We start from the raw sequence: 27,462 nt of genomic DNA, 5'->3' as shown, positions 1-27,462 counted from the left end.
TGAAGTGCTGCCAAGGTGTAGGGTGCAAGTATAAGTGCTGTTTGCAGAGAGGTCTTCAAGTTCTTTGAAATGTCGGAGCTAGCAAAATGGCTTCATCACGGAAAGTCCCCTCACCTCAGCAGTCTCGTAAAATTAATCTCTCAGTCTTTCTGTGAAGGAAGAAGTCTCCTGGAGGCAGTGACACAGTTTTACCTTACCCAGTAGAGTAACATGTAGAGCTTTCTAACCTAACATCAGATGATCGGGTTTGAGAGCCAGAAGGCAATCGCTAACCCGGTGGTGCTCCGTAGCTCAGCTAGTGGCATGATTTTGCTCTTGGAATGGAAGTGTGATTCAGAGCACAGACTGTTCTGCTTGATGCAGGCACATCAGGTCCTCGGAGCACAGGATCTGAGCAATATGCCCGTGATTTCACAGTTGTGTAAGGGATTAAGATGGGCTTTGAGGAGCTCCAGCTAATCCTGTAACCATCCTTCATCTTGGCGTGGGACCACCCTTCTTGAGTTCCGTGCTCAGCCTTTTTTACTCCAGGGCTGTACTAAGGTACACTAATTTACAGCCTTTTTAATGATCAGTGGGAGACAAAATTCCTACACAGAAGCAATGAAATAGAGGCAATCCATATTCTTCTGTTGGTACTAACAATGGAGGCAGGAACGTTACAACAGCTTTACCTTGAGTTACCTTTACCGTAAAGCGATTCTTCTAGACTAATTCTTCTTTTTACGGCCAAAGGAAGGCCACACCATGGGTTTGGCCTGTCAGTTTAGTTTCCTCTAACCCAAGCTACCAGCTTGGTGCTATGCTAACAGTATACCTGATTTTTAAGGACAAAGGGATTGCACTTGTCCTCTCAGGTGGAATGCATTAGTGTATGGCTACTACTGGACATGTCCAGAAAGCCAGTTACTCTGGGCAGAAATTGAATGAGAGTGCGTCCACCAGGCAGCATAGGACAGTGGAAGGTGGAGAATTATATCAGCTCTGAGTCGTCACCAGAAGAAGTTGGGCTGAGCTAGTAAAATTCATGGAGACATCTCCTCCCCTCTGGGAGCTGTGAACTACATAAAGACTTCTGGCTGCCTTTATACAGACCCATTCATCTGATGGTGCCAAACGGTGTCTTAAATGCCATATTTCTCAATTCCATACCTTTTTTAGAAAACTAAAATGAGGTTTAAGTCAATTAACTGACTGGCTCAAAAGCAAATGGAGAAAACGAAAAAAAAAAGAAAGACTGGGGTTTATCTTCTGTCAAAGGTTGTTTTATAACTTATTAAATGTTCTTATATCACCATACATTTTTTGTTTGAAAAGTATTTAAATAAAAGTAGTTTCAATTATTGGATGTCCTTTTACTTTGAGTCAGCCAAATAAAAGTATATGATGTTATCCTTGCTACATCTGTAAAATCTGTTAAAAATTTTCACTGGCGGGCTTGGTTGGCTATTTCTTTTTATATCCTAGAGGTTTCACTTCAAAATTTATGTCTGACATCATCATTACTTAGTTCAGGATTAATTTTAAATTAGAATATATAATACTGCTCTTCACTAACGACAATCCATGCATTGCATAGCCAGTTATATCACCTTTTTGCTAAGAATATTTCAGAATCAAAGGAAATTGGAAACTTTGAATAATCAGCGTTATTTAAACTGTTCTATATGAACTACAAAGTATATTTCACAGCCAGCTCACGTATTAATTCTGTGATATTCCTCCTATTCCAAACCTCTAAGTAAATGAATTACTGTCCTGGCTTTCATACTGCCTTTAGCTAGATGTGTCACATTGCCAAATGGCTAAATATACAGCTTCGGAAGTCACAATTTGTGTTCATTAGCTATCCACTGCCTACATTGTTTGTTATATTTAGAAGCAGCAACAACAACTTTCCACCTTCGTTTTTAATTCTTAGTTTCTCACATTAGACAACTTTGCTGGGGGATGGAGCTAGGGGGTGGAAGTAGATAGTCATCTTCTCCAAATTTTTAAAATTATTAGTAAAATAAACATGTTTGGAACAATTGGACAGTGTACCTTGGGATGAATAGATTAAACCAGAGCATTTTCATTATGTGTCTGGCAATCACCCTTTTATCTCATCTTGTGATGAACATCTGTATTTTTTGGCACGTTGTTAGGATATAAATGTGGGGTGTATCTGAACAAACTCTCAATTATAGTTCTGCTCAGATGAGATTTCAAAATTATGTTTTCTACTTTGTGGATGGTATTTACTGTTATGTGTGGGGAAAAAAAAAAGCTAATGCATTTAATATTCTGTTCTGGATTCATGTATCAATTATTTAGCTAAACCTTCTGTTAGTAGGGTTTTTTGCAAAACATGTACCAAATGTTTATAAAAAGGGGAAGAGATTCGTCAAGTTACAGTAGCTAAAGCTGTGCTACAAAGAAAAAATGAACAAACATATGTTACCAGCAGTGTTTCTCATATTTGATGAGTAAAACCGTATTCTGTTTTGTTGCATTGTCTTTCCTTGTACAAATAAAGGCCCTGATCCAATAAACATTTAGAAGTTTGATTTTGATTTGCGCTATTTAATCTACTTCTGTCTTTAAGACACCTTTACATTTATTTGAGAGGTGCTGGAGGAGATGGGAGACTGGTCTTTAAGCATTTACTTAACCTTTGGCTCGTCAGGACTCCACAGGCTTCCCATGTCTAGAGCTCAGCACGTGCAGCAGCAGTACAGAACAAGTGCCAAAAGTAGGAAAAAAGCCTGAATTTTTTTTAAAAAAAAAAAAAAAAAAAGTTGTGGGTTTTTTCCCCCCTTCCTAGTGAGTGAATCATTTAGTGTTGGTCTGTGGCTCTGACTGCGGCTCTGGCACCGTTCCCATGGCTGTTACAGCCCCTATTCCACTTGGGAGAGTTTTCAGGAAATTGTGTTGTCATGGATCCTTCTGCTCGGCTCCAATCTGCTCTGTGCCCAAAATTCCCTGTGCAGCGGAGTAAGAAATCCCCGGCGGGCCCCAGCTGCATGAGGCACGAAAGGCTATAACTTCTGTGCAACATCCCCCAATGCTACCCTAATTATTCCACTGGATCATCTTAAATAAGGTTTAAAAAAAAGAGTGGAAGCAAATCCAACAGTTGAGACATAAGAAGATGGGGACTGCGCTCTTCTAAATTGGTCTTTCTAAATGTCCCTAGTTCTTAGTCATAATCCAGACTGTCTAGACTTACCAAGTTAGAAACAGGCATGTTTTCCTTCAAGGCTGAGCAATTTAATTCAGCCAGGCTTGAGGGTTTTTTCCCAACTGTTTATTTTACTAAACTAGAGATGTTTTGAGGATGGCAGGCACCCATCAGGAAGAAACAAGGCTAAAGTTAGCAACAAAGAGATGCGCTGATCAGTAGTGCTGTGACTAGGATCACCGCTGCAGCTGCTCCCTTCCTACGTGTGTTGGCCGTTTGCGTGTTGTTCGGGTTCCTGTGGAAAGGGTAAGTGAACAGGCAGGAATAGGGAATCAGCTCCAGAGATGGGGTTGTCGGTGGGCTGCTCCAGTCTGATGGCAGTGTGAATCGCCTTATTCTACATGGAGAGTCAAAAAAATCATCTTAGCCGTAGGAAAACCATGTTTTAGAGAGTTCCTGGCAATGACTATAAAAGGGTCAGCTTGCTGGCCTAGGGGATTTGAACAATGTGAATTTTCTGGATTATTTTAGCAGTGCAGAAAAAACAATGAGCATTCAGTGTTTTTCGCTTCGCTTCCTTCATAGGAGTTTTGGAAATGCATCCAAAGAGGATAAGATCTGAATACATATCGAGTAGACGCAACAATAGATAGCAGCAGCAACTACTGAACTGCTTGCAGCAACATTTAGTGCTTTTGAAATGGTTGTTCATTGCTTACAGCTGATAGATAGGCTTTAGACATGAATACGTGCTTGCCAGAGATCCTGCCATTTAGGCACCCTGGGATTGGCCCTCGGCTTGGCCCTTGACTGGTGGAAATCTTCTCATCCACGCTGACACCCTGTCAGCTTGCTGGCTGCTGAGTATGGTGAGGGGAGAAGTCTTGCTACCCTTTGCCTCTAGTACAGGAGTGCTGGCTGCGAGGATTGTTCAGTGTCTCAGCTCCAAGCCTCTCGCTATGGAAGGGAACTGTGTAACCTGGTGTTTGCCAGTTGTCCTGAAACAGTGCTTAATATCAGATGAAATGGAAGAACATAAAGAATTTTTCTTAGACAATACTAATGTGGTCTGACGACAAGCATAGAGAAATAAATGGAAACATGATTTAGCTACCTGAACCTCAGCTCTGCTCCAGGAGCTTTCTGTCAGCTGTGTAAGCAGGAATAAGCTGTTAGGATGTTTGTATAATTTTGTGGCTGGGAGCCAGGTCTTACGACCAGGCTACTCTTTTTCTCTGAAGAGGATCCTGATGTGGGGCTGTGTTTTTCCAGCCCTTCAACTCAGTTCTATTCAGATTTAAATTTTATCCTGCCAGAGTCAGAAAAAGGGTCAGAAGTCCTGACCCTGCCCAGACAAACTTTTTTATTTTATCAGCCGATATTACTACTTTGATATGGCAAGACCACTCTACTAGAGGGGTTGTACATGGTTATTGGCTACATCACTTGAAACAAATTCTGAGGAAAGTATTTTCTTCTATCTGACAGGACAAGGTTTGACTCTTTGCATAATCCTTCGTATACTGAACCTGGAGTTTGTATAAATAAATCATTTGAGTCATGCGTTACAGTTTTCACTGTATGCTTATACACACGTTCATCAGTTTTACCTTTTGCTCAAGACTAGACATGATAGTAGTCCAAATATTTTGGCATGAAAATGGGTTTGAGAAATACTCTACCAGTTATGAGGTTAATTTTTTTTTCCTATCAGTTTTCCATTGAATATTTGAAGTGTTTGGACTTTTTTACACAACACATTTAAATGTATATTTAAGTAAGCCAGTAGTTTTACATGTATTAAAAGATCCATTTTAAATTTTCCCTTCGGTGAGAGAAAGAGAGAAACCATTCCATGCAGCAGATGTATAACAGATGCTGCTCCTAGCACGTACGGCACTACTGGACGGTGGCCAGATGCAGTGGTGATAGCATAGCTATTACCATGATAGAGAAGAATAAAAGATACGTAAAAGTAATGTTAGCTTCCCCACCCACCACCTTGTCCACACAAATGGGAAGGAGGAGAAAATTCTGAAATCTGTCAGCTATCTACATCATCATATACAGTCCCCACAACCACCCACTTTCAAAAACAGCGGAATAATAGAGCACATTTGAATATGTTAAATACTGTGAAGTCCGTCCCATCTGGACCACATCAGGGCTCACAGAATCTGAACTACAGTTCATAAAACCCACCTTCTTTCCATCTCCATATCCCAGGATGAATTTGCCAAGAATGTGCAGCTCCAGAAGGCTACTGAAATCAGGATGGGGGAAAGGGGAATTCATCTCGCCTAACCTTAGCTATCAAGAAGCCAAACACCTAGGCGAAGGCAGTCTCTCTTAGTTAACAAAAGGCACTTCTAGAAGGCTTTTGTCCTACTGGTCTTAGTTTGAGCTAAGTGAGGTGAATCCCACCTAGTCATCTAGTGAATTGGTGTTAAAGCCCAGGCATAACTCATCTCTTGACTTCAGGGGTCGAGTGTTGCCATTTGACCTCTCACCAGTTCCTTTGGAACGTTAATCTGAGAACATAGATACTTTTCTAACAGTAGAGAAGATCCTTCCTGTCTGAAAAACACATTTTCATTTTAGAAGGTAGGAAGATATTTTTGAGACAAATCACCAACTAGAGGGAAAAAAAAAACCTCTGGTGGTAGTTGTCACTGTGGGCACACCCTGCGTTGGAAAGCACAGGCAATGAACAATTACTGTAACTGAGTTGTGTAGGGCATAAATATAGCTTGTACTCCATACAAATTTGCCTTCACTACTCACAACACAAATCTCACCTGCAACTCAGCTGTCTTAAAAAAAGAAGAGGCAATGCCACTTCAACATTAATCATTTCCACGTGCAGAAAACGTGGCTATTCTGCACATGACTGCATTTTAAAAGAGAAATCATTGCACAGAATACAGAATGGATTCAGTATGAACCTTCTAAAATAAATGAACCTTAATTTCTTTTGTATTTTTTAAAGGTCAAGTGCTGCAAATACTGGCCAGATGACACAGAGATATATAAAGACATTAAAGTGACTCTAATAGAAACAGAGCTCCTGGCTGAATACGTGATTCGAACATTTGCAGTAGAAAAGGTAAGTTTCCAAATTCAGTTTTCTTAAATATAGTGGTATCTGACTAAGTAATTGATACACAGACTCAGCACGGGAAAGTTAAATCTTTTGACTGACATCCCGGTTTTGTAGCTATTTTTTTGGGTAAACGACTACCGCCCTCTTATGGTAATCAGTGTTTTGCTTTAAATGCAGCAACTTTTTTGCGCTTTCCATCACTGTCGGCCCCTGCCTGAGTTAGAAAAAGTGATGTTCCTTGCCTAGGAGAAATCGAAGCCTCCCTCCCGGCAATCAATTGAAAAACACTGTTTTCCCATCTTATGTTCCTCACAATCATTTCCTGTCTGTACCAGAGGCTGCATGTGCCATTATTCAGAAGTCCATGGTGGAGAATACTGTTATCTGTTGGGCCAGTGTGTGTTTCTGATCTGCACAGACGTAACTGAAACAACCTCATTTTCTTCTCAAGGCAATTTCACTTTTCTTGTGGAATCCATCTTTAGATGGAGAGTTCCAATCAGCATGCTGTATTAAAGTTTATTAGGAGAATGCCATGAATTTGCTGCTTACTAGATCTTGTAGCTCTCCCAGAGAGTTTGCAATATATGGACAACATACAATCAACAAGGAAGGTACTTGCTGAAAGTGAGAACAAGCAGGGTCAGTCAATGCTGAAGTGTGTCGTGCATTTTGTGTCAGTTCAGGGGTTTTATTCATACTTCATTATAGGACAGAAGTGTTTTAATTGTATGTATCAAGACTCATTTGAGTTTCAGAACAACAAGGAAAGGGCCTCTTTGGAAGACTTGATATTCCTAATGAAGCACTGAAGTAATGTTCTCTCAGTATCACCATGAGTGGATTTTCAACTAATTAGCTTAGAAAACTCCTTTTGATTTAGTTGCAGTACCTGTGATATACTGGTTCTCTCTAATGATGAAATAGTATTCAGTTATGGTTTTGAAGAACATAATCTTTAGCATCAAAGAATCCTGCACCCAGGTAGATGAAACTGCCGAAAAGACAACCCAACAGGGTCTCTGTACATACATCCACAGTAACAAAGGAATTAGGTTTTCTCCTGTTTTATTCTTCAATCTAATACTTAAATATGCATCAAAACAGCAACCTGAGGGTAATGATAATAGAATTATGTGGTTTGAATGAACTGAAATATTGTATCATGTTTACCACTGTACATATTGTACATCGAATTCATTCAAGCCTGTTGTTTCCTTGCATTTAAATATTTTTAATAAACAGATGAGAAATGGTGGCTACACTTTGAAGTAGATGAAGCACTGGTTGATTTCTATTCTGCACATTTTAAGCCCATGCTTTGATGTTAGCTTTTCACTTCTTAACTGGGACTGGAAAAAAAGACCTAGAGGATTTTACAGTTGAACATAACCAAACTGTCTTGAATAAGTGCATTAGAACAGATAGAGATAAAAGGCACTAAACATTTTATTTCTTTAAAAAAATCTCCATCTCAAAAGATTTCCTTTAGACACTGCTTTTTAATAGTTGGTAGTTTTTCAGTAAGCCTCTAAAAGCGTGTCAGTGTAGTTTGAGTAAAGTACCTTTGTTTTTACCCTATTTTCCATATTTTTAAACTCTTCCAATGGTACTGGAAGGTCAAGTCTGTACATCTCTTCCACCATAATTCTCTCAAGTTTATATTTCTGATATATTGAAATTATTATATTTATATTGGGACTGATACTTTGCAGCCTCTCTAAGACAAGCTGCGTGATGAGACAGAGTGCACCCTAACCAAATCTGCAGAGAATACTAAGTGAAGGATGGTGTTGAAACACTGAACATTGGAGCCTAAGTTCTAAAGGACTTGACAATTTGGCTAGCAGAAACTTTAGTAATTCAAGTTCTGTGCCTTAGGTGGACTAACCCCATGTGTCAGTACAGGCTGTGACATTCTGGGACAACATCTGACATCCAAGGTGATTATGAATGTAGGACATATGAGCTGCAAGGGGAGGTTAAGAGAACTGGCCTTGTTTGGTGTGGTAGAGATGAGGAGGAGAGGTAGCGAAGATCTATTTGCAGGTACTTCAAAGATGTTTAGAAAATCAGGGGCACCAAATTTTCCTCATTCTTTTCCATGGTAGTGAATGGCAAAACAAGGGGTAATGGCCAAGAAGTTGCAGCATGGAAGGCTTGCACTGGAAAACCTCCTTCAGAAGGAGGATAGTGCAGTGCTGGAGCAGGTTACCCAGAAAAGTTGTGAAATCTCTGTTCTTGGAGGTCATCAGGGCTCAGTTAGACAGATCTAGTGTTGGCCACAGATACACTCTGAGTGGGAGGTTGGACTGGAGACCTCCAGACGTCCCTTCTGACCGTCTTTTCTATTTGTGGATGTACATCTCATACCTGCTCCTAAAATACAATTTAGAAGCTGATTTGTTTGGAGATAAATTAATCACTTATTTTTGGTTTTTAAAATGGCTATTTGGTAATTATTGAGGAGTAGGGGAATAATGCTGAGGAAATTGAACCCGAAATTACACTCAGATTCTGAAGGGCACTTCCTAGGTACACTTTACATTGTGCATAAAAGCAGGCCCTTTGGAGCAGTTCCATTACAGCACAACAGTTAACTCAGATGAATTACTCAGATAGTAACATACAGCAGCACCATGTAAGTATTTGTAGCATTTTTGAACATCCTAGGGTTTGCTAGCAATGTACACCATTTTCTGTTTGTTTCAGATGAAAGAAAAAATTAAAAAATACAGTCTTTCCAAGCTGAGCATGTGCTTTTATGATTCATGCAGTTGTGTTGCTATTTTGGGTTTAAAAAACCAGCAGGGAAGCTACAGACATGGAAATCATTCTTTTGTAGGTATAATAAGCAAACTCATTATAAAAATACCCTATATGCAAAACCTTTTCTAAGTAGCTGAGTGTTACCAACGATAGACAAAAATGCAGTCAGCATGACAGACAGCAATTTCAAAACCAATGGACAAGATACAGAGGGCATATCCTGAGCTATGCCACAGCTGGGCGTGTTATTTTGGAGGGGCAGTTTACTTCTTGTGAATTGCTTGAAAATCAAGGCTGTGTACAGCATGAAGAATTCGTGTGGGGTACTTGTTTCAGTCCTCGGTTTGTATCGTCATGGCATTGCTTTTCTGTATGGGATCTTTGTTTCTTGGGGGATTGTGGGCAGTTGTTATGAGCCAAATAAAAGTGTTTGGGACATGGATACCACACCTACACACAGCTATTTACGGAGATGGAGGCCTTGCTTACAGTAGCAAAAACATTTGTTAACTAACACACTCTAAAATCCCCAGAGTACAGAGACCAAATTGTATTTAGATGTGTTTGCTAGACTGTCTTAAAATGCAAATTACTTTGCCTGTTCCTGGGTTTCAATATGTTTTAAAATTGGTTTTTAGGATATAAGGTCATTTCTGTTGCAAAGCTGTGATCTCCTCAGTCTACACCAGTGTCACATATGCTCTTCATCTCCTCCCTTGCCTGCCTTTTTGTGTCACAGTTTCCAAGGGAGATGAGCGTGGATATTGCTCTGAGCAGATGCCCAGTCTCCACAGCCCCAGCCTGAGCTGTCAGAGCATCAGGACTCCAAGTTACACCAAGCCCACTCCAGTCACATAGCACTGGCACGGCAAAAATTTCTCAACTGTTGAAAATCCCAGACTCCTTTAACTTGCATACTAGCAATAAATTAGGAAGCTTATATTACTTCATTATGCAAAGAGAATTAGACCTTTTATATGCAAACCAGCTCAAGAGAGGAAAAACATCTTTAAGAAGAAAAACTGTAAACCGCCAGTTATTAATATCACTGACATTTAGTCCAGCCTAGACATGATATGTCATAATTTTTCTGTTTGCTTATGAAATATGTATGATGGCCTCTGGTCTGTGGATTTCTAATGAGAATAAAATACTGGCAGCTACAATTTTAGAGGGGTGAGGGGAAATACAAGCACTAAGAAAATCAAACTTAGCATACACACCTTTAATATCCAGACTGCTCCAGAAAGTCACATGGGAAATTACTTACGCGATCAGCTTCTCCTTCATACCTGTCTCGCCATATCCACGTCCTTGTAGACTGTGGCAAATCACTTGAAGGGTGAGCATGTGGGGGGCTACAAACACAGCCCCTGTGATTGGAGGTGCGAAAAAGGTTTCTTACTATTCAGCTGTTTCTTTCAGACCAGTGAAGGAGACAAATGGTAAGGAAAACTATGCTGAAGCTGTAGTTCCCTGAACTCAGCAGCAAAACACCTGTGGAGAGCGGGGGGGGGAGTCATCTGTGCTATACGTTCCTGGCCTTGCTGCTGACCTGTTCTGTGATCGTGGCATGCATCTTAAGGCCACAGTTTTCAAAGCAACCTAGTGCTGAAATGTAAGGATAAGCGTCTGTCTTGTTACTAAAAGTTTCCAACCAATCGCATGCTAGGTTACTCAATGTTGTTGTAAGGCTTTGAAACCAGTTGATGTGTAACCTTTAAACTTGCTGTCCTGCTGAGAAAGCTCTCCAACAGTCTGTACAGATTGTATTCGTAGGGGGTGGATGCTTTTCAGCAAGGCCCAGGCTTTTGAAGTTACATTCTTACGATGTCTCTCAGCCAGCTTTTTTCACATTCCAGCTTGTTTTTGTCAACCCTTGTCTTTTCAACAGAGGGGCGCTCATGAGATTCGAGAAATTCGGCAGTTTCACTTCACTGGCTGGCCAGACCACGGTGTACCGTACCACGCGACAGGCCTGCTGGGGTTTGTACGGCAGGTCAAATCCAAGAGCCCACCAAATGCTGGCCCTCTGGTTGTTCACTGCAGGTAGGTAGAACAGAAATCCCTCTGTTGTGCTGTCCGCTAAACTCAGGACCTACTTTTGCTTCTGTTGTGCTGTGTAATCCCCACACAGGTTGCTGAAGCCACTGGAGCTCTACCCACTATAACTTAATACCTAAAATATAAGCAAGAAGGGAAAAACAGAGTCTGAAATCCTGCAAACACCTGAATGCTAGACTCAGTTTCAGTAATTGATCAAGTACCCGCGAGATGAACCCTTGCACTTTGCATTTTCCAGTACACTGCTGAACATTAACTGTGCTCTTCTTTTACTTTAGTGCTGGTGCTGGCAGAACTGGATGCTTCATTGTTATTGACATCATGCTAGATATGGCAGAAAGAGAAGGTGTTGTAGACATATACAATTGCGTGAGAGAACTTCGATCTCGGAGAGTTAACATGGTGCAGACCGAGGTATTGTTAATCTACTGGAATACTGCCTTTGCAAGAAAAAAATACTCTAGCCTGTAAGACTAGAGCCCCTTTGTGGTTGGCACCATCCAGAAGGTAGTTTATTCAGTCATATGCAGAAAATAATCCACACACAAACCTGAAGAACCTCTGCCCAAACAAGCGCACAGTTATGCTGCACTTAAGGTTCACAATGGTTTTTAAAAAATGGAAAATCATGAGTGTTTCCTATCTGAGGAGAATTCATTCTGGAGTACATCTTGTTGAGGCTCAGTTGCATGGTAGCACCAGCAGAACTGTGCAGAGGAATGAAGAAACCAGAAACATTCTGAGTTTTTGTGGAGTGTTACTGCACTTCTGTTTGTACTTGTAACCAGTTAGAGTCAATCCTTCTGTATTAATTTCTAAATGAGTGGGATGAAGTTTTATAAGCTGCTGTTGTTCCTTCTGGTCTTGCTTCAGTGCTGGTAAAGTCAGAGAGAATTAGTGGCAACAGTATTAATTGTTATTTTTTATTTACCTAAATACTAATAGCATCTGATCTCTATGTCAGTAATTATTTTAATTGCTTTAACAGGAACAGTATGTATTCATCCATGATGCTATCCTGGAAGCCTGTCTTTGTGGGGACACATCTATTCCAGCTTCTCAAGTTAGGTCTGTTTACTATGAAATGAATAAACTGGATCCTCAAACTAACTCCAGCCAGATCAAAGAGGAATTTAGGGTAAGTTGTGGCTAGCATCAGCTAGAAGCTATGTAGTTCAGCTATACTAAAGACTTCTAATTAAGTGCTTGCTTATAACCATGTGAATTTTGGACCAGGCCTGCAAAGGAAAGACTGCAAAAAAAGGAAAATAACATGTCACTAAATGCTATTGAATTATGCTAAATCATAAAAGAATGCAATGGAGTAGTAGTAAAATCTTCTTTTTACTCAAGGGAAGTATGTTGAGTCCTGCTGTCCTTTCTCCAGAAGGCAGGTTAATCTGCAGCTGTCTTTCAGGTCATTTTTCAGATCTGTATGCTTCCAGGATTTTTTGCTTCAAAACCCTGCTGACTGTGATGTGTTTTCACTTCTCTGCATATTGATTCCCACTGAAACTGAATGCTGAGCTGATCTGTTCTTAAATATTTTAGGGTGCTTTCACTGCTATGTTAATTTTTCTGTTGTATTGTTTACTCTTTTTGAAAGACTTTAAATATGGTGACTCCAACACTGCGTGTAGAAGACTGCAGCATAGCACTTTTACCACGAAATCATGAAAAGAATCGCTGTATGGATGTTCTGCCTCCAGACAGATGCCTGCCTTTCCTCATAACGATAGATGGGGAGAGCAGTAACTACATTAATGCTGCACTGATGGATGTAAGTCTCCGTTACATCATTAATAATAAAAAGGGAATAAGCAAACTGAGCAATGCCAGAAAGTGAAGTCAGCATAAGAAGACTGAAATCCTTCTAGCTTGTTTTCCAAAAACATGGCACAAAATCTTTAAACTCCCAAGTACATTTAGGATCCCACATATGTTATGTCACAGCCAAGGTTCCAAATCCATGCTCAGAGAGCAATTCAGGGAGTTTTGATAAATTATATGTGTCTGGATTTCTCCCTAGTGCTTGAATTTTTAACCATCTGGCCTAGGAAAAAAAAAGTTACCTGTTAAGACAGTAAGGCAGTTAAATAGAATAATAAGATTTGCCGCAATATTTCAGTTCCCTTTGTTTCTAATTTAAACAGTAATTAACCAAAAAAAAAATTGTCTATCAGCACAAGATAGTACACAAGCCATTACTTCAGTCTTTCGGTTTATTTCTATTTGAATGAATGGTTCCTCTTCATGTGTGTGTGGATTTTTTTTTTTCTAATGCATCTATGGTAATTCTAATCCTGCTAATAGAATATCAGTACAAAGACACTTGAACCGCCTTTACAGTCTGTAGATATTTATAGCCTATCTATGACAATTTAGAGCTATAGTAATTAGGGTTGTCAAACACATAAACAACAAGAAAACAGAGGTTAGAAAAGAAGGAACACATTGTAAATGGCCTTTTTGAAAACTGAATCTGGAGTAATAACAGTTTATAGCAGGTTTTGCATTTCTTTTCTTCCAAGTTTTCAAAGCATTTTCCTAAAATAAGCCTGAGTTCAAAACACTCCTGTGAAAAGGTAGGTGTGTTATCTTTATGTTTATCTATGTAGAGAAACCGAGAACAAAAGTTTAAGCGACTTCTCTAGGTTCTTACAGTAGGTCAATGACATTTCATATTAGAATGGAGTTTCCTTGATCTGCAATTTACAACCTTGCAATTACGTTGTCTTCTTTCCTGGAGAGTTCAGTTCTGTTTTGTCTGTAAATTAAGTACTGCTCAGAAGGAGCAGTGCCTCAATATTTGCTTTGAAAATGCATCCCTTCTTCACTGTTGAAACAATGAGCTGGATCCAAAAGTGTGTCTGGGCAAAAGGCTCTGAGGGAGGAGGTGATTTCGGTTGCTTTCCACCTGAAGTGCCCTAGCCAGGCTCCGCCAGTATCCCTGCACTGACGGGCAAGAGCAGACATTTGTCCCTCTTTCTAAACGGTCTCCTGCAGGCAAGATGATGCGTTTCACCTTCTCCACTTGCATCAGTTGAGATGCAGTCGGATCACCTCATGTAAGCCTTTAGAGGTAGCAAGCATAATTTTCATTATTCAGTATCAGAATGATTTTGAGAATGGTTTTCCCTAAAAAACTGCTGGGGCTTCCGAGTGAGGGAGCAACAAAGAGCCCTTCGAGTGTCTCTCATCTGCATGCAACCTCCAGCAGGACAGGACCAGTAGGATAGATACCTGATAGATACGGCAACCAGTGATACCTGCTACCTGCAATTTACTGAAACCAAAACAAAGAACTGAAGTCTTGCCTGTCTTCATCTGTACCCCAAAACACATTGGATTAATTTTCTGTGGTCTCTTCAGTGACTGTCTCTGAAACAAAGATGCAAATAGCTGATCAGATTGTATCTCTGTAGAAATACTTCAGTTCAAGGCATGTGGAGGCTTCCCTGCTCTCCTTAATGAAGGCAATGGCAGCCCCTCTGAACAATTGCCCCAGTTTGGCCACGCTGGCCTTCAACACTCAGGGGGGCGTAAGTGAAAATGCTAGTATGAGATCCACAATGGAACACTAAACAGCTCAGTCAACAACATACTCTGGTACTAAAAAAAAAACAAAGGGCACTGAAATTTATCCCCTGGGTATCCTCGCTGCTGTCAGATAGACCAGAATGTCAGCAATATTTCTGAAAAATAACTAGATATTTCTTTTCATGGGCATCATTCAAATTAACAGCTAAGTGCAGACAGCCAAGATGAATCATTAACAGCTCAAAACAAAACTGTTGCTCAAAATTTTGTAGAAGTTGCATTGGAGGCAAAAGCCTGCGATGATTTTACCCTATGCCTGTGGCATAAAATACATTTCAGAAATATAACATCTGCAGAAGCTATATTCTGCCCAAATACAGTTTATTAACTTTGAAGCATATAAGATCTCAGGAAAGAGCTGAAAACGATGTATTAATTATATAGAAAATAGAAATAATGCTTTCAGTCACAAAGTTTTGGGGCTATGACTGGCATTCTGCTACATGGATTTTTCTTTCTTACCATTCTTCTCACCATCTCATTATTTCTTTGCAGAGCTACAAGCAACCGTCAGCTTTTATAGTGACACAGCATCCCTTGCCAAATACTGTCAAAGATTTCTGGAGACTGGTCCTAGATTATCACTGCACTTCAATAGTTATGCTGAATGATGTGGATCCTGCACAAGTAAGTCCAGAAAACTGCTCCATTCAAAAGAGAAGTGCTAGTGCCTCAGCATTTCAGAACAGCTTTGGGCTGTAATTAGTTTTGTAAAACAACATTAAATGCTAACAAACTAAAAAATTGGTTTGTAGCTTGCAGATACACATAGGGAAAGAGGAATAAATTAGACCCACACGTAAGTGCGTGCACCCGTAATTTATTCTGGTAAGAGAACGTGCTTTGGGAAGAGCTGCTAAAAAAACCAAAAATGATGGTTGTAGAATTCTGACTCAAGTCTGAAATACTCTAATAACAGCCAGAAGTCATAAACAGAAGCCAACAGCTATTCATTAGCCTGACTGAAACAGGTCGATGACCTGGTCTCCTTACCAGGGGATAGGTGTTCCCAGTGTGAAAATCTGCGTTATGTCTGGCACAAAATGACATTGTTAGCAAGGAGACAGGAACTAAACAAGATTGGAAATGAAGCATCCTTCGGAAGAGAAAACAGGGCCACGAAACGTATGGGGGAATGTAATTACCTTACAAAAGAGTTGTGCATGCTGTACGTGTTCTTTAGAAAATTGGAAAACTGTACCTAGTGGTTTGGCAATTTAATCACTGGCATTAATCACTTACCATCCTAGAGCCTGGCTCACAACTGCGCAGTTCCAAGTCCTTACACAGATATAATTTCCTTGGTTCCAACAAACTGCACCAGCTGTCTGCTGGAATAATGTGGTGGTAATCTGGATCCTTACTATGTAAATATTTGCTAATTATTGGTTAAGAGCAATTGTTATTTTTTATAGCAGACTGCATGTCGTTTTTCTTCTTGATATGATCAAGAATTGGTTTTAGCTTTGTTGAGCATTGCACATACTTAGAAAAATGTTTCCTTTTATTCCTTTTTAACATGAAGAGTTTGTTTTTAAAGCATACTAATCTTCCGTTTTGTCTTTCAAAGGAATGTGTAGAAATCCACACACTATTTTAAAGACTGAATTTCTGATTCCAAGCCCTTAACTGTCTACAGGGAGAAAAATAGAAATGAAAGACAGAACTTTTATTCATGAGTCTAAGATTATTTTCTGAGTGAATAAGGAAAGACTCGAGGGAGTCAGGCTGTTAGGGACTGCTGAACAGAGTTTTTTTTAATTTGTGGGCTGTGTTTTGAATTTACAATAGTGCATGGCTATTTCGAGCATTTATTAGCCTCACAGGCTTTTAAAAGCTATTGGGATATGCAGTTAATGCACCTGCCTTTGCAGTATGTTAAACCCTTTCCCTCTAATGTGAGTAACAATCTTTTCATTAGGAATAAATCTCAAAACCCTCAGAGCAAACAGAAGTGGAGAGAGGGCACAGATTATTAAAAACATGCATTACATTCAGATTTATTAATAATTACTGTTATCATTATTATTTATGTATATATGGAGTGTTTACAGTTCTGTTTAGATATTACAATTTATGTGGATTGTTATGCTCTATTGGGAAATGAAATTCAGCCCTTCACAGTGACTCTGACTTAAAGAGAGTCGCTAGCATCACATACATGCAAAATGCACAGACCTAAATGCTTTTGGTTTCTTTAGAACTTGAAAATCTTGGCTTCCTAAAACAGCTCCAGCAAACAGCTCTGCTTATTAACATTTAAGCATTTTTCAGAGCTCTGTTAGAGCGGCATTCCTATGTATTTGAAAGGCATGTGCTAAACTGTGCACATGTTAAATGTTCTAAGCACTGGCATTTACATTAGTTGTATGCATTGGATTTTGCTGTCCTGTACACTGGCATATTTCATAATAAAATTTTTTGTAAGTTTTAGAACATATTTGGAAAGTAATTTGCTCAGCAAACCGAATCATGTGGGAGGTTTAAAATAAATGAAAATATGTTTTCCTACTTGAAATTCCTGGTTTTGACTTGTTAAAGTGAACTCCTGCAAATCAGACCCTGTTCTCTTTTTAATTGATGTAGTAAATGATTATGTTTTCCTAAAATGTAGTCATCTCTAAACAGCTTTGTTGAGGACTAAGTGTTTTAAGAAATGCAAAACAACATCTGGAGTAAATGTGATTTGTCAGCTCAGCTCTGGATCACCAACAGCAATGCAGCAGAATGAAGACCACAGCTGTTTTACTGAATGAAATAAAGTTCCAAATATGACATCAATGCTTCTGCAAGCAAACAAAATTTCATGAGTTCATACTTAATTTTGGTGAATGCCTGCAAAAGCTACATGCTTGAACTGCTCTAAATAGCCCTGGAAAAAAATCATTAGGTTTTTTATGGAAAAAAAAAAAATGGACAAGCAGAGTCTAGCTTCAAAAGCTTCCTTGCCATGTGTTGGTTTAATCTGTAAAGTATTAACCCAGATGATAATTGGTTCCTGGATTAAGCCATCATGATATTATTAGACACTAAAACTGTGCAAGATAATGGTAATATTACTTTGTGATCTTTAGATACCTAGAAGTAATGTTTTCTGAGCACTCAAGAAAGCATGATTACAATTTTCAGTTGGCATTCATGTGATGAAATCGAGCAGTTGTTAAAAATGTAAAGCAGTGCTGATATTGGCCAGTGCTGATATCATCAGTCGTGGTGAAACAGATGTGAAAGTTAAGTCCTGAGTTTTGAGAATATATGCGCTCTTCATAGTACAAAGCACACATTCTGATGTAGCTTGAATTATTACCAACTTTTCAGGACAGTTGGAGATACTATGCCTTTGGTCTTCAGGCATCACGCTGTCTCTGAGACATGGTAGTATTTGACAGCATCCCCCCATCTTGTCATAGCTTATTGCAGAATTGACGTTGAGTGTCAGAAATGTGTTACTCAAAATACCAGAGAATGGCAAGTACAGCAGCAAGCAATAGCATGTTCACTTAAGTGAAAAGGCATTTGTTCAAACTTGTTCTGCACAAGTAAAAGCAGAGTGCTTGAAACTCGTGGAAGATGGTGCACTTTATTTCATAAAGATATTGTGTGAGAATTTCAGTAATAAGTGTAGCACAAAGAAAAAAATCTAGAAAAGTATATTGAGGCATCATCAAGTCCAGAGTGATTAACTGTGTTCTTTTGTGTTTGTGGTCTTCTATAGCTGTGTCCTCAGTACTGGCCAGAAAACGGAGTACACCGACACGGTCCTATTCAGGTGGAGTTTGTATCAGCTGATTTAGAAGAAGACATAATCAGCCGGATATTCCGAATTTATAATGCAGCCAGAGTAAGGATGTTATTTGCAAAACAGTTCTGTCTCAGTAGATGAGTTGACTCTATTCAAATGACAAAAAATGAAAGTTAAATTCACATAAACCCATTTAAAAATGAAAGTTAAATTCACATAAACCCATTTCAGCTTATTTATTTGAAAGCAGTGGTGCAAAACTGAGTCACACCGTAATCAATGAGAAAAAAGCCTTCTATGTGTAATTAAAGTAAAAAATATTTTAATGCATATCTCAAGTGTGTTAAATGCAAATGAAATAAATGCAGTATTCAGATTGTATGGTAGCCAAGAAATGCCAAAATCAGTGCTGTTTTCAACAGCTTGAAATTAGCCATCTTCCATATTTGTATCCTGTGTCATGCAAAAAAAGTTTTGCACCAATACAAGGCATGTTTTTCAATTCCAGTCCTAGTCTTTAGTGAAGATCCCATCCTGCTAATCACACTTCATAAGATGTGCAAGCACTTCAGAGGGACGAGTATGTTCTCATATCCAGCTTTTATGCTTCCATAAAGTCAACAGAAGACTAAACGAGGCATGCCTTTCAAGTTGAGTGGAAAAAAGATTCTACCATAGACCAGGCATCTCTGCCCATCGAGGGAGGGAGCCTTCACAATGGACTGGTGTCATCACCGAAGAATAGTTGGGAATGAGCAGCACTCCCTGCTGAAAAAAAGTTGGGAACTGCCCTGAGATCCAGTAGCTCTGAGGACAGTGAAAGGCCCCAAAAAACACACTCAAAACCAGGCCAATGTCTGAACAGGGAAGCAGATTGCAAGCTTCAAGATAGTTCTTCAACACTGTGAAGGCCTTGAATTCACAGTAAATGTGGCAACATAAAAACCCAATCTCCAGCAGCGTTAATGTGAGCTTTAGCGGGCGCTGGGTCTGGCTGATGTGCTTTGGGCAGAGGGGCCGTCAGCTGAAGGAAGCTGGCCAGGAAATCAGTAGATTGCAAATTTTGACATAAAGCAGGCAAATCCCATTGAAGAACATACCTAATGCTGCATCCACTTTGGTTTATTCCCTTATCTTGTTAATCTTACATCCTCTCTATTACCTCCTACTCTGGAGAAAATATTGTAATGCAACATTCCTGTGTGTTGCTCATTTTAGAGTGGCACTAAAATGCCCTTGCTTTGCACAGAAGTGAAAGTGGCAAATCCTAGACTACAAAAACAGTTTTCATGCGTGTGTTTATTATGCCCTTTTCGAAGGACTGTAATTTTCTACCACTAACACTTGTTCTGTGCTCCTTTTTTATTTTAAATCACCATAAAGCAACTGTTCAGTAACGTTTCACCAGAGGGGTTCTGACTGCTGCAGTAACACACAATAAAATAAAATGTAGTTAGATTTTTTATAAGCCAGAAGCATTTGAGAGTTTCATTTATTTTTTTAAATGTTTCCTGCCTCAAAATATCTTGAGAGGTTTTGACCTGTCTTGTAAAAAAGGACAGAAGCACAAAACATTCTTCAAAATGCTGAAGCATACAAACAAAAAGGGTATATAATTGAAGTTGTGTTGCAGCTCCCTCTTTCCTACGAAGTTCATGCTACGATATTAATTCATTATTTCCTTGGTCCTGCAGCTGTACCATTGCTCTATTCTAGTCTATTTGCATATCACTCTGTTTAAAACCTCTTGTTCTAATAACTCTGTTGGAAATTAAAAGTCATAACTCCTCAAGGGCAGTTGAAATTACATTAGTAGTTTGTCAGCAGTGATCTGCTTGAACAACTTTCCTCACTGATGCAAATATCTAAATTATGTACCCAAAAATTGCTATTATTTTTCCTGCTTGTCTGAATCTCTACAGCCCCAAGACGGCTATCGGATGGTGCAGCAGTTCCAGTTCCTTGGATGGCCCATGTACAGAGACACTCCAGTGTCTAAACGCTCCTTCTTGAAGCTCATCCGCCAAGTGGAGAAGTGGCAGGAAGAATATAACGGGGGAGAGGGACGCACAGTTGTACATTGCTTGTAAGTACAGGACACAGAAGCGAGAAAGTAAGGGAATACTGTTACAGAATTTGTGCCAGCTTTTAAAAGATGGGTGGAGAGGCATCTATCTAATCTGGAACTGGATAAATAATACAACTGCTCATTTAAAACTTGGAATACAAGAGGAATTGTATAATTTTTTATGTAGATTCATGAGTTTCCCTCTCTGTCCCTTGGTAGACCCCTGTGAAAAGTTGATGGGTAAAGTTAACTCTATTTTGTATAAAGATGTCCAGTGACTTTTGCAAATGGAAAAGGTGCATACTTACTCAGAGTAAATCAAAATTGTACCTTCAGAACAACGTACCTTTTATTTCTCCAGGTAAGGACTGTAGAGATAAGTAGTGTTGGAGGGGTCATTCCTCTCCCAGACATAAAGCACAGAAGTAAAAGTGGTGTGATAGGCCGTTTACAATGATCCTGTAATTGCCTTACCTTCCTCTAATAATGGTATATATTTTTGTCCTCCTGTGACCTTTGTGCTCCACTGGTGCAGACTCTCATCCACTCTGCCACCATCCTTCTTTTGATATGGCTTAATACTTGTACACGCTGTTTGCCCTCAGCAGTAGCTGATCTTTTGAGACCGAGTCTACAGTGCTTGAAATTGTATCCCTCTTCCTCTGTAAACATCTGTTTAGAGATGCTGCCATGATGGAGAAGGGGCAGGCTAACGGGAAAAGCACATGCTAACACACTTTCAGAAGTTGAGACCCAATGTGAGAATGATGGAGCGAAATATAAGAGTGTATTAATAATTCCCACTATCACTGACCTTGAACAAGTCATTGCTCTTCAGTTTCCCCATCTGTAGAATGGGGATAATAATACTTTCATCAAAGGAGCATTGTGCAGTGTGATTAATTAATGTTTTGAGATCTTTAGCTGAAAAGACCCTTTTGAAGTGCAAATTACTGTTATCTCTGAGGTGGCTGATGATATTAAATAGTTGTACAACATCACACATGCGTCACTTCCAGGCAGTAAAGAAAGAAAAAGCTCTAATATAATCCTTTTAAATGACTTTATTTTAATTAAAATTCTCAAAGAGTCCCACAATATCAGGCAATGTTTTGGCAGCAGAGAGCATTCTTTTCATACTGCCTGGATGTGACAGATGTGCGACGTTGTGTCTTCCTTTGAAAATCAACCATTTGCGAAGCTGGTTTGAAAGACCTGCTACCTAACTAGTCTGCACTCTGGTAATTATTAAGGTTTATTATTTTTGGTGAAGTGCAGCCTAAAGATTCTGATTAGAATAGCTGTAGAAATAATAGGGTTTGCAGGAAGAAAGAGATTCTCTTAAAGATTAAAAATAACTGGGGATAAAGTATTATTAAATACTGTATTTGATCGTGCATATGAACATTTGTGCCTGGCTTCTTTGTTAGCAAGTCACTTCGGGTTCTCATCCTTTGATACTGTGGGTGGAGGGGGAATACATACACTTTTAAAAGTAGTCATCGCCAGGCAGCCAGCCCCTCTGCCTGCTGCCAGCGAGTGCGCGCATCAGCCAGGGGCATATCCAGCACCACCTGGTGCCATGTTAACGGTGGAGCCACCAGAAGGGCTCCTACAGGTGAGACTTTGGGCACTTCTGCTGTGCCTCCAACATGCCTTTGGGTCCAGGAGGAAAGCACCAGGTTTTGGAATAAAAGAACTCAAAAGATCCACCTTCTCTGTAACATTTCCAGGCCTGATGCTGATTGCAACCTCATGCGTTTACAGTGCAAAGGGGTGTTAAACTGAATCTAAAAGTACCTTGTCCTTATTTTAGCATCCTCTTTGTGCTGTCTCAGGTGTTCGCTGAAGGGTGGTGCAAAACTCATTCAGTTCCCTCCAGGCTTTCAGCCTGCTGAATTCTGAGTCATAGCTTTGAGATCTTTCAGCCCATTAATGCCAATTAAAAGTCATAGTTTGTCAGCCTTGGGAGGCAGGAGTGTTCTGTGGTTTCTCCCTATTGGAACGCATGCCTTCTGCAGCCGTCCCTGGTGCTGTAAGGACTTGTAACGTAGAGTCAATAGTAACTGAGCCATTTTATCATTTTTATTGTAGGAATGGAGGTGGTCGCAGTGGGACATTTTGTGCAATCAGTATTGTTTGTGAAATGCTTCGACATCAGAGGGCTGTTGACGTATTCCATGCTGTGAAGACACTGAGGAATAATAAGCCTAACATGGTGGACCTTCTGGTATGTGCTTTTTAACTGCAGCACTAAATAGAAAATGTTCCCTTTTCTCAGAAGACTCAGTAAGATTTCCAGGATTTGCAGTGGGAGTTGTTCACAAAGCAAGCAAGTCATTTTCAAAGGGGATAATGAAGTCACTTCACTTATAAGAGTATTTTTACACTGCTTTCTTCCCAAGGAGACTTTGTCTCTGTTCATTTGAATTTTTTAAGAGTTTTAAACTTTCAGCCGAACATCCTTATTAATTTTCTTTTCTAGCAGGCTGAGCCAAGTGGAGAGCAGCCCTTGCATGGTAGAAATAATAGTTATGTAAAATGAAATGCCAGATTTTCAAATTATATATTTTATAAATAGCTTAATCGCCTAATATTTATCAAAGCCATGAATTTCAGTTTGACATCCAGAATATTGCATTTAATTATGGTTGCTCTATCTCATAGAAAGATTAAAGAAGTTCAGAAACAAGGGGCCATGTGCAATTATTTTCCTAGAGAGTGTTTTATGAGTTGTTTTTTTTTTTTTTTTTTAAATGGAGAATTGCTGAAGTGCCAGCTGCTATGTCACAAGAGCTGCAGAACAGCTTAAACCAGCAGGTTCTTACACTCCAGTGTGTAGTTCTGTACTTGGAGATGGGTGTAGCACGATACCCTATTCTGAAGCCTGGGCTATAAAAGACACTTTTACAACATCCTGTGGTAGAGGTGGCTGCTTAAGAGGCAGCTGTATTCAATTTAGCATCACAGGCAGGAGGAGGCAGCATCTGGGCAGCTTCAAGGATGCTAAACCTATCTGAGCTAATTTTGCAAGCTCTAGTTAAACAACCTTGGGTCGTATTTCATCTTTTCTTCAGAGTACCCAGGGTGAGGCAGGAGACATCTCACAGAGCTGGTCCAGCCTCTTGTAATTTTAGGAGAGATCCCCCTCTCTCAGATGAGCTGCTGAGATCTGGGGGAGAACGCGCTGGTGAATGGGCAGAAAGCAGGAATTTCTGTTGGGAGGTTTTCAGGCCATGTGTAGATGGATAGGGCCAGCCAGTTCCCCACCACACGTATCACTGCGCCTCATCTGTCCCATAAAAGAACATCTCCCACCACATCCTCGATTGCAGTCCTCCCATCTGTCCTACCTGTGGAATCGCAGATGGAAAGAAAAACAGATGTTGCCAGCTGTGTAAAGAAAGGAGGGAGTTTACAAGCAGCACGACAGGGCCATGAGCCAGCAGTGTGGAACTATGAATATCAGTGAGAAACTATCAAGCTTTTGTAGTGGTGGAAGGGAGCAGCTTAGTTGGCTCCTCTTCCTCTAGTTTCTGTTCTCAGGAGGAGGATCATCATGCTGAGAACCATACATTTTTATTTCCTAGATATTAAGAAAAATGTCCTACTTCTTCATTCAGATAGTATAGTTCAGATAGAGACTTGGCAGGCCTGCTTTCTCCCTTCTTCCAGAGCTCAAGTCCACAGAACTCACTGATCTCTTATTCATTTATTTTATAGAAATAAAAAGAAAATTACCCGTGTGAAGATGTACATACAGTTGAAGAAAATGCTCTCTATAAATTCCCATTTGTGACGGTTCTCCAGGTATAGATTTGTCAGGCAGCTGTCTCCATTTTTCAGCAGAGAATTTTTTTAACCAAAAGCTAAATGTATTATTTTAGAATATAAAAATAGCTTTTAGTAAATTGAGGATAGTATTGAGAATGTCTGGACGGCATCAAGAGGCCTTGTAAGGCCTTTTCCTTATGAGATTTCAAAGCACTTGTGAAGGAGATCAGTATTGTTTTCCTTATTTTACAGAGGAACGAAGGCAGGGGATGATCAGGATTTTTCCCATTATCATGTAATTCACTGACAAAGCCGAGTTAGAACCCCATCTCTTCAGTCTTGGTCTGCTTCTTTGTAGGAACAAATATTTGAATTAGGAAGGTTTCAATTTCCATGTAAATTGTTTCATGGTAAAAAGGAATTGGGACGCTTACATTCTTTTCTTGATCCTGTTACTGACTTTGTCCTTTATGACCTTTCTTATATTGATGTGTCTTTGCCTCAGTTTCCGTATCTGAAAAATGAGAACAGTAATATTCATCTACCTTCGTATAATTCTGTGGTAAAAGATGAAATGCTCAGAATGGTAACAGTATGTCACAAAAATAGTTTCAAGACTGTTTTATCAATACCTCTTAGGCACTTTCTGACTAGATGAAGGGCAATCTTTACAGTCCATACTTACAGATTCATTTAATTTCATTGAAACCTGTGGCTTTCCTGCAAGTGTAAAAGTCTGAATGCCACATCCATACAATATAGAAATCTATTAAATTTTCAGCCATCATACAAAGGTAACGCATGGTATTACAAAATGTCTATTACAGAATGCCCAAAGCATTCTGTGATAAATGTTATTGGACCTACTAATAGGTGTCCTAGAAAAAAAAAATATGAATATACCTCTCTGAAGTGAGCTAATGTAAAGAAACTTCTAATATCCACCATCAAATGAATAATAAAAATGTACAAAGGACACACATGAGTGAACACAGAGGGAAATAATATATGTCTGCTCTTTAAGACAGGTATTCAGTTTACTGAAAATAACAGTTATTCTGCTGGATCAGTAAATCAGCATAAAATGAGCATGGAAAAATGGAAATGGATGAGTGGCTGACCCCTTGTTTTGATCTGTTATGTAGTTACAGAATAATTTTCTCGTATTTAGAAACATGCATGCAATAAAAGCAGAAAAGGAATAATTTGCATAATACTCCTCTCTTACCTTTCTTCTTTTGTAATCTTTTCTCATTCTGAAGAAGACACAAGCAGTTTATAGAACCCTGCAGGGTCTTAAAACCTCACATACAACTCATTCATAACTTAAGTGATACGAGTACCTAAGATTTGTTTTCTTTTGAAGTGACAAAAGAACTTAGAAATTGTCCGTGCTTGTTAATGGCTTTTCAATTGTTGTAATGTTATTTGGTCTCTTAAATGTTAAGGTGGACTCTCTTCTCAGCTAAAATGTGACCCAGTATCACAAGTGCAGGCCAAAAATGTTAATCCTTTAAAATGTTTGCTTCAATGAAAAGGAGAATACGTCTGAACTGTAATTGTAATCTTCCTCCTTGCGATGTTGGGAAGGTGAAGGCTGAGTGCTGTTCAGCTAGTTAAGTCTGTCATTGTTCCTGTATGATAGTACATGCTCAGTTATCTTTTATTAATTGATGAAAGTGCATAAGAGAGAGGCATTTCAGTGGCAGAAGTAGTCATAAAACTGGCAGGTATTTCCAAACTGAATTTTCAGAAGCCATAGCCCTTGGATTCAGGGAACCCGCACCTACTACTTCTTTCAGCTTTTTTGTTTCATTTAATTGTTTGTAGTATTTGCAAATATGGCGAGTAGCACGAATGAAAACAGAAGAGGCATATGTGAAGTCATCAGGGACTGCTTCGTTTGAAGCTGCAGAGTGGGCGAGGGCCAGTCAAAAGCATTGGCCTCTCTGTACTGCTGAAGATGTGAAGGGGGCGAAGTCCCGACCCTCCCTCTCTGCAGGATGCAGACTGGGTGTGCGTGTTGCCTGGGGATTGGCCCTGTTTCCGAGCAGTAATAGAACCAGCAGGTCTCTGTCTGAAGCACAGGGTTGGCACCTGAAAACAGCCTGGGTAACAGAAGAGCTGTTAAGAGCCTAACTTACGCATCACCATTAATTGCTAAAAATTAATTGGAATTAATCCAGTTAATTTAGCTCAGGCCTCATCTCACTGGCCTATTGACAGTATTTCAGCGTGGGTTTGGGCTGCACGTAGAGGAGGAACAGTAAGCAGCTTTTGCCCTGAAATGTAGCAAGTGTGTGAATGACATTATAATAAAACTTGCGATCTGGGAAGTACTAGACACTGGGTCTATTTTAAGATAAACATTTCCAGGGAGGAATTTCAATAACTCCAATTCTGGTAAAGTGCTACACGGGCGTTTTGACAGATGACAGAAGGGTTGCAAATCAATTCGTTCACGTGTAGTCAATTTTTCTTATACAAGTGTATTAGAGCAGCTAAATACACATCTAGTATGAGCAGTACCATAAGTTACTGTGTGTAGTGTCTATTGTCTAGTTAATATAAAGATTTTCTTACCTGAATACAAATTGGATTTGCAAACTGGTTCCCATTGACAACAGCTGATAGTAAATAATTTTAACAGAGGAGAAATATTGATCCCCTTAATTAAGTTCCTTCAATAACTGACTTTGCGGTTTTCTTTTGATTTTTCAGGATCAATACAAATTCTGCTATGAAGTGGCTTTGGAATACTTGAATTCTGGCTGATTGCATAAATAGCACAGACAAAGTTCCTCATTTCACCACCACAAACAAAGCAAATCGCTTCATGATATCTGTGTAAATGAGATGAAGACTTCTCGGTGTCATGCTTATACTGCTTTGTATAATTGGCTCTTTTTAAGAGCCCGAAAAGATGTTTATAAAACTGCTTGCACTGCCCGTTTTCCACTATAATGCCGCTGCTTGACACCCATATGAGCGTACACCGAACCACATGGCAGTTGTTGAACACTGTATTCATACGTAGCCATTGATGTGGTGAAGCAGCATAGTCCTCTGGTAAATAAGAGAGCACAATTATATTCTTATGAAGGAATTTGTACTTTTCTGTTACATTTCGTTGCCTGTGATTCTTAGTTATTGTCACAGCCTAGTGTACATTTCTGTTC

General features: G+C 39.5%; 1 protein-coding gene across 1 annotated transcript in view; it reads left to right on the top strand.

Moving 5' to 3' along the window:
* The window catches only part of PTPRM (protein tyrosine phosphatase receptor type M), a 475,520-nt gene extending 448,462 nt beyond the window's left edge, over nucleotides 1-27,058 (top strand). The window contains exons 25-35 of the mRNA XM_086472548.1: nucleotides 6,153-6,269; nucleotides 10,930-11,084; nucleotides 11,378-11,513; nucleotides 12,088-12,237; nucleotides 12,706-12,879; nucleotides 13,631-13,684; nucleotides 15,195-15,326; nucleotides 18,415-18,540; nucleotides 20,364-20,527; nucleotides 22,604-22,739; nucleotides 27,005-27,058. Coding sequence (XP_086328674.1) covers nucleotides 6,153-6,269; nucleotides 10,930-11,084; nucleotides 11,378-11,513; nucleotides 12,088-12,237; nucleotides 12,706-12,879; nucleotides 13,631-13,684; nucleotides 15,195-15,326; nucleotides 18,415-18,540; nucleotides 20,364-20,527; nucleotides 22,604-22,739; nucleotides 27,005-27,058 — 1,398 coding nt within the window. The remainder of the gene's footprint in view (nucleotides 1-6,152; nucleotides 6,270-10,929; nucleotides 11,085-11,377; nucleotides 11,514-12,087; nucleotides 12,238-12,705; nucleotides 12,880-13,630; nucleotides 13,685-15,194; nucleotides 15,327-18,414; nucleotides 18,541-20,363; nucleotides 20,528-22,603; nucleotides 22,740-27,004) is intronic.
* The last annotated feature ends 404 nt before the right edge of the window (nucleotides 27,059-27,462 follow it).

This window comes from Leptosomus discolor, chromosome 13 (assembly GCF_034619465.1).
Source record: "Leptosomus discolor isolate bLepDis1 chromosome 13, bLepDis1.hap2, whole genome shotgun sequence".
NCBI lineage: Eukaryota > Metazoa > Chordata > Aves > Leptosomiformes > Leptosomidae > Leptosomus > Leptosomus discolor.
This window is presented reverse-complemented; position numbering and strand designations above follow the sequence as displayed.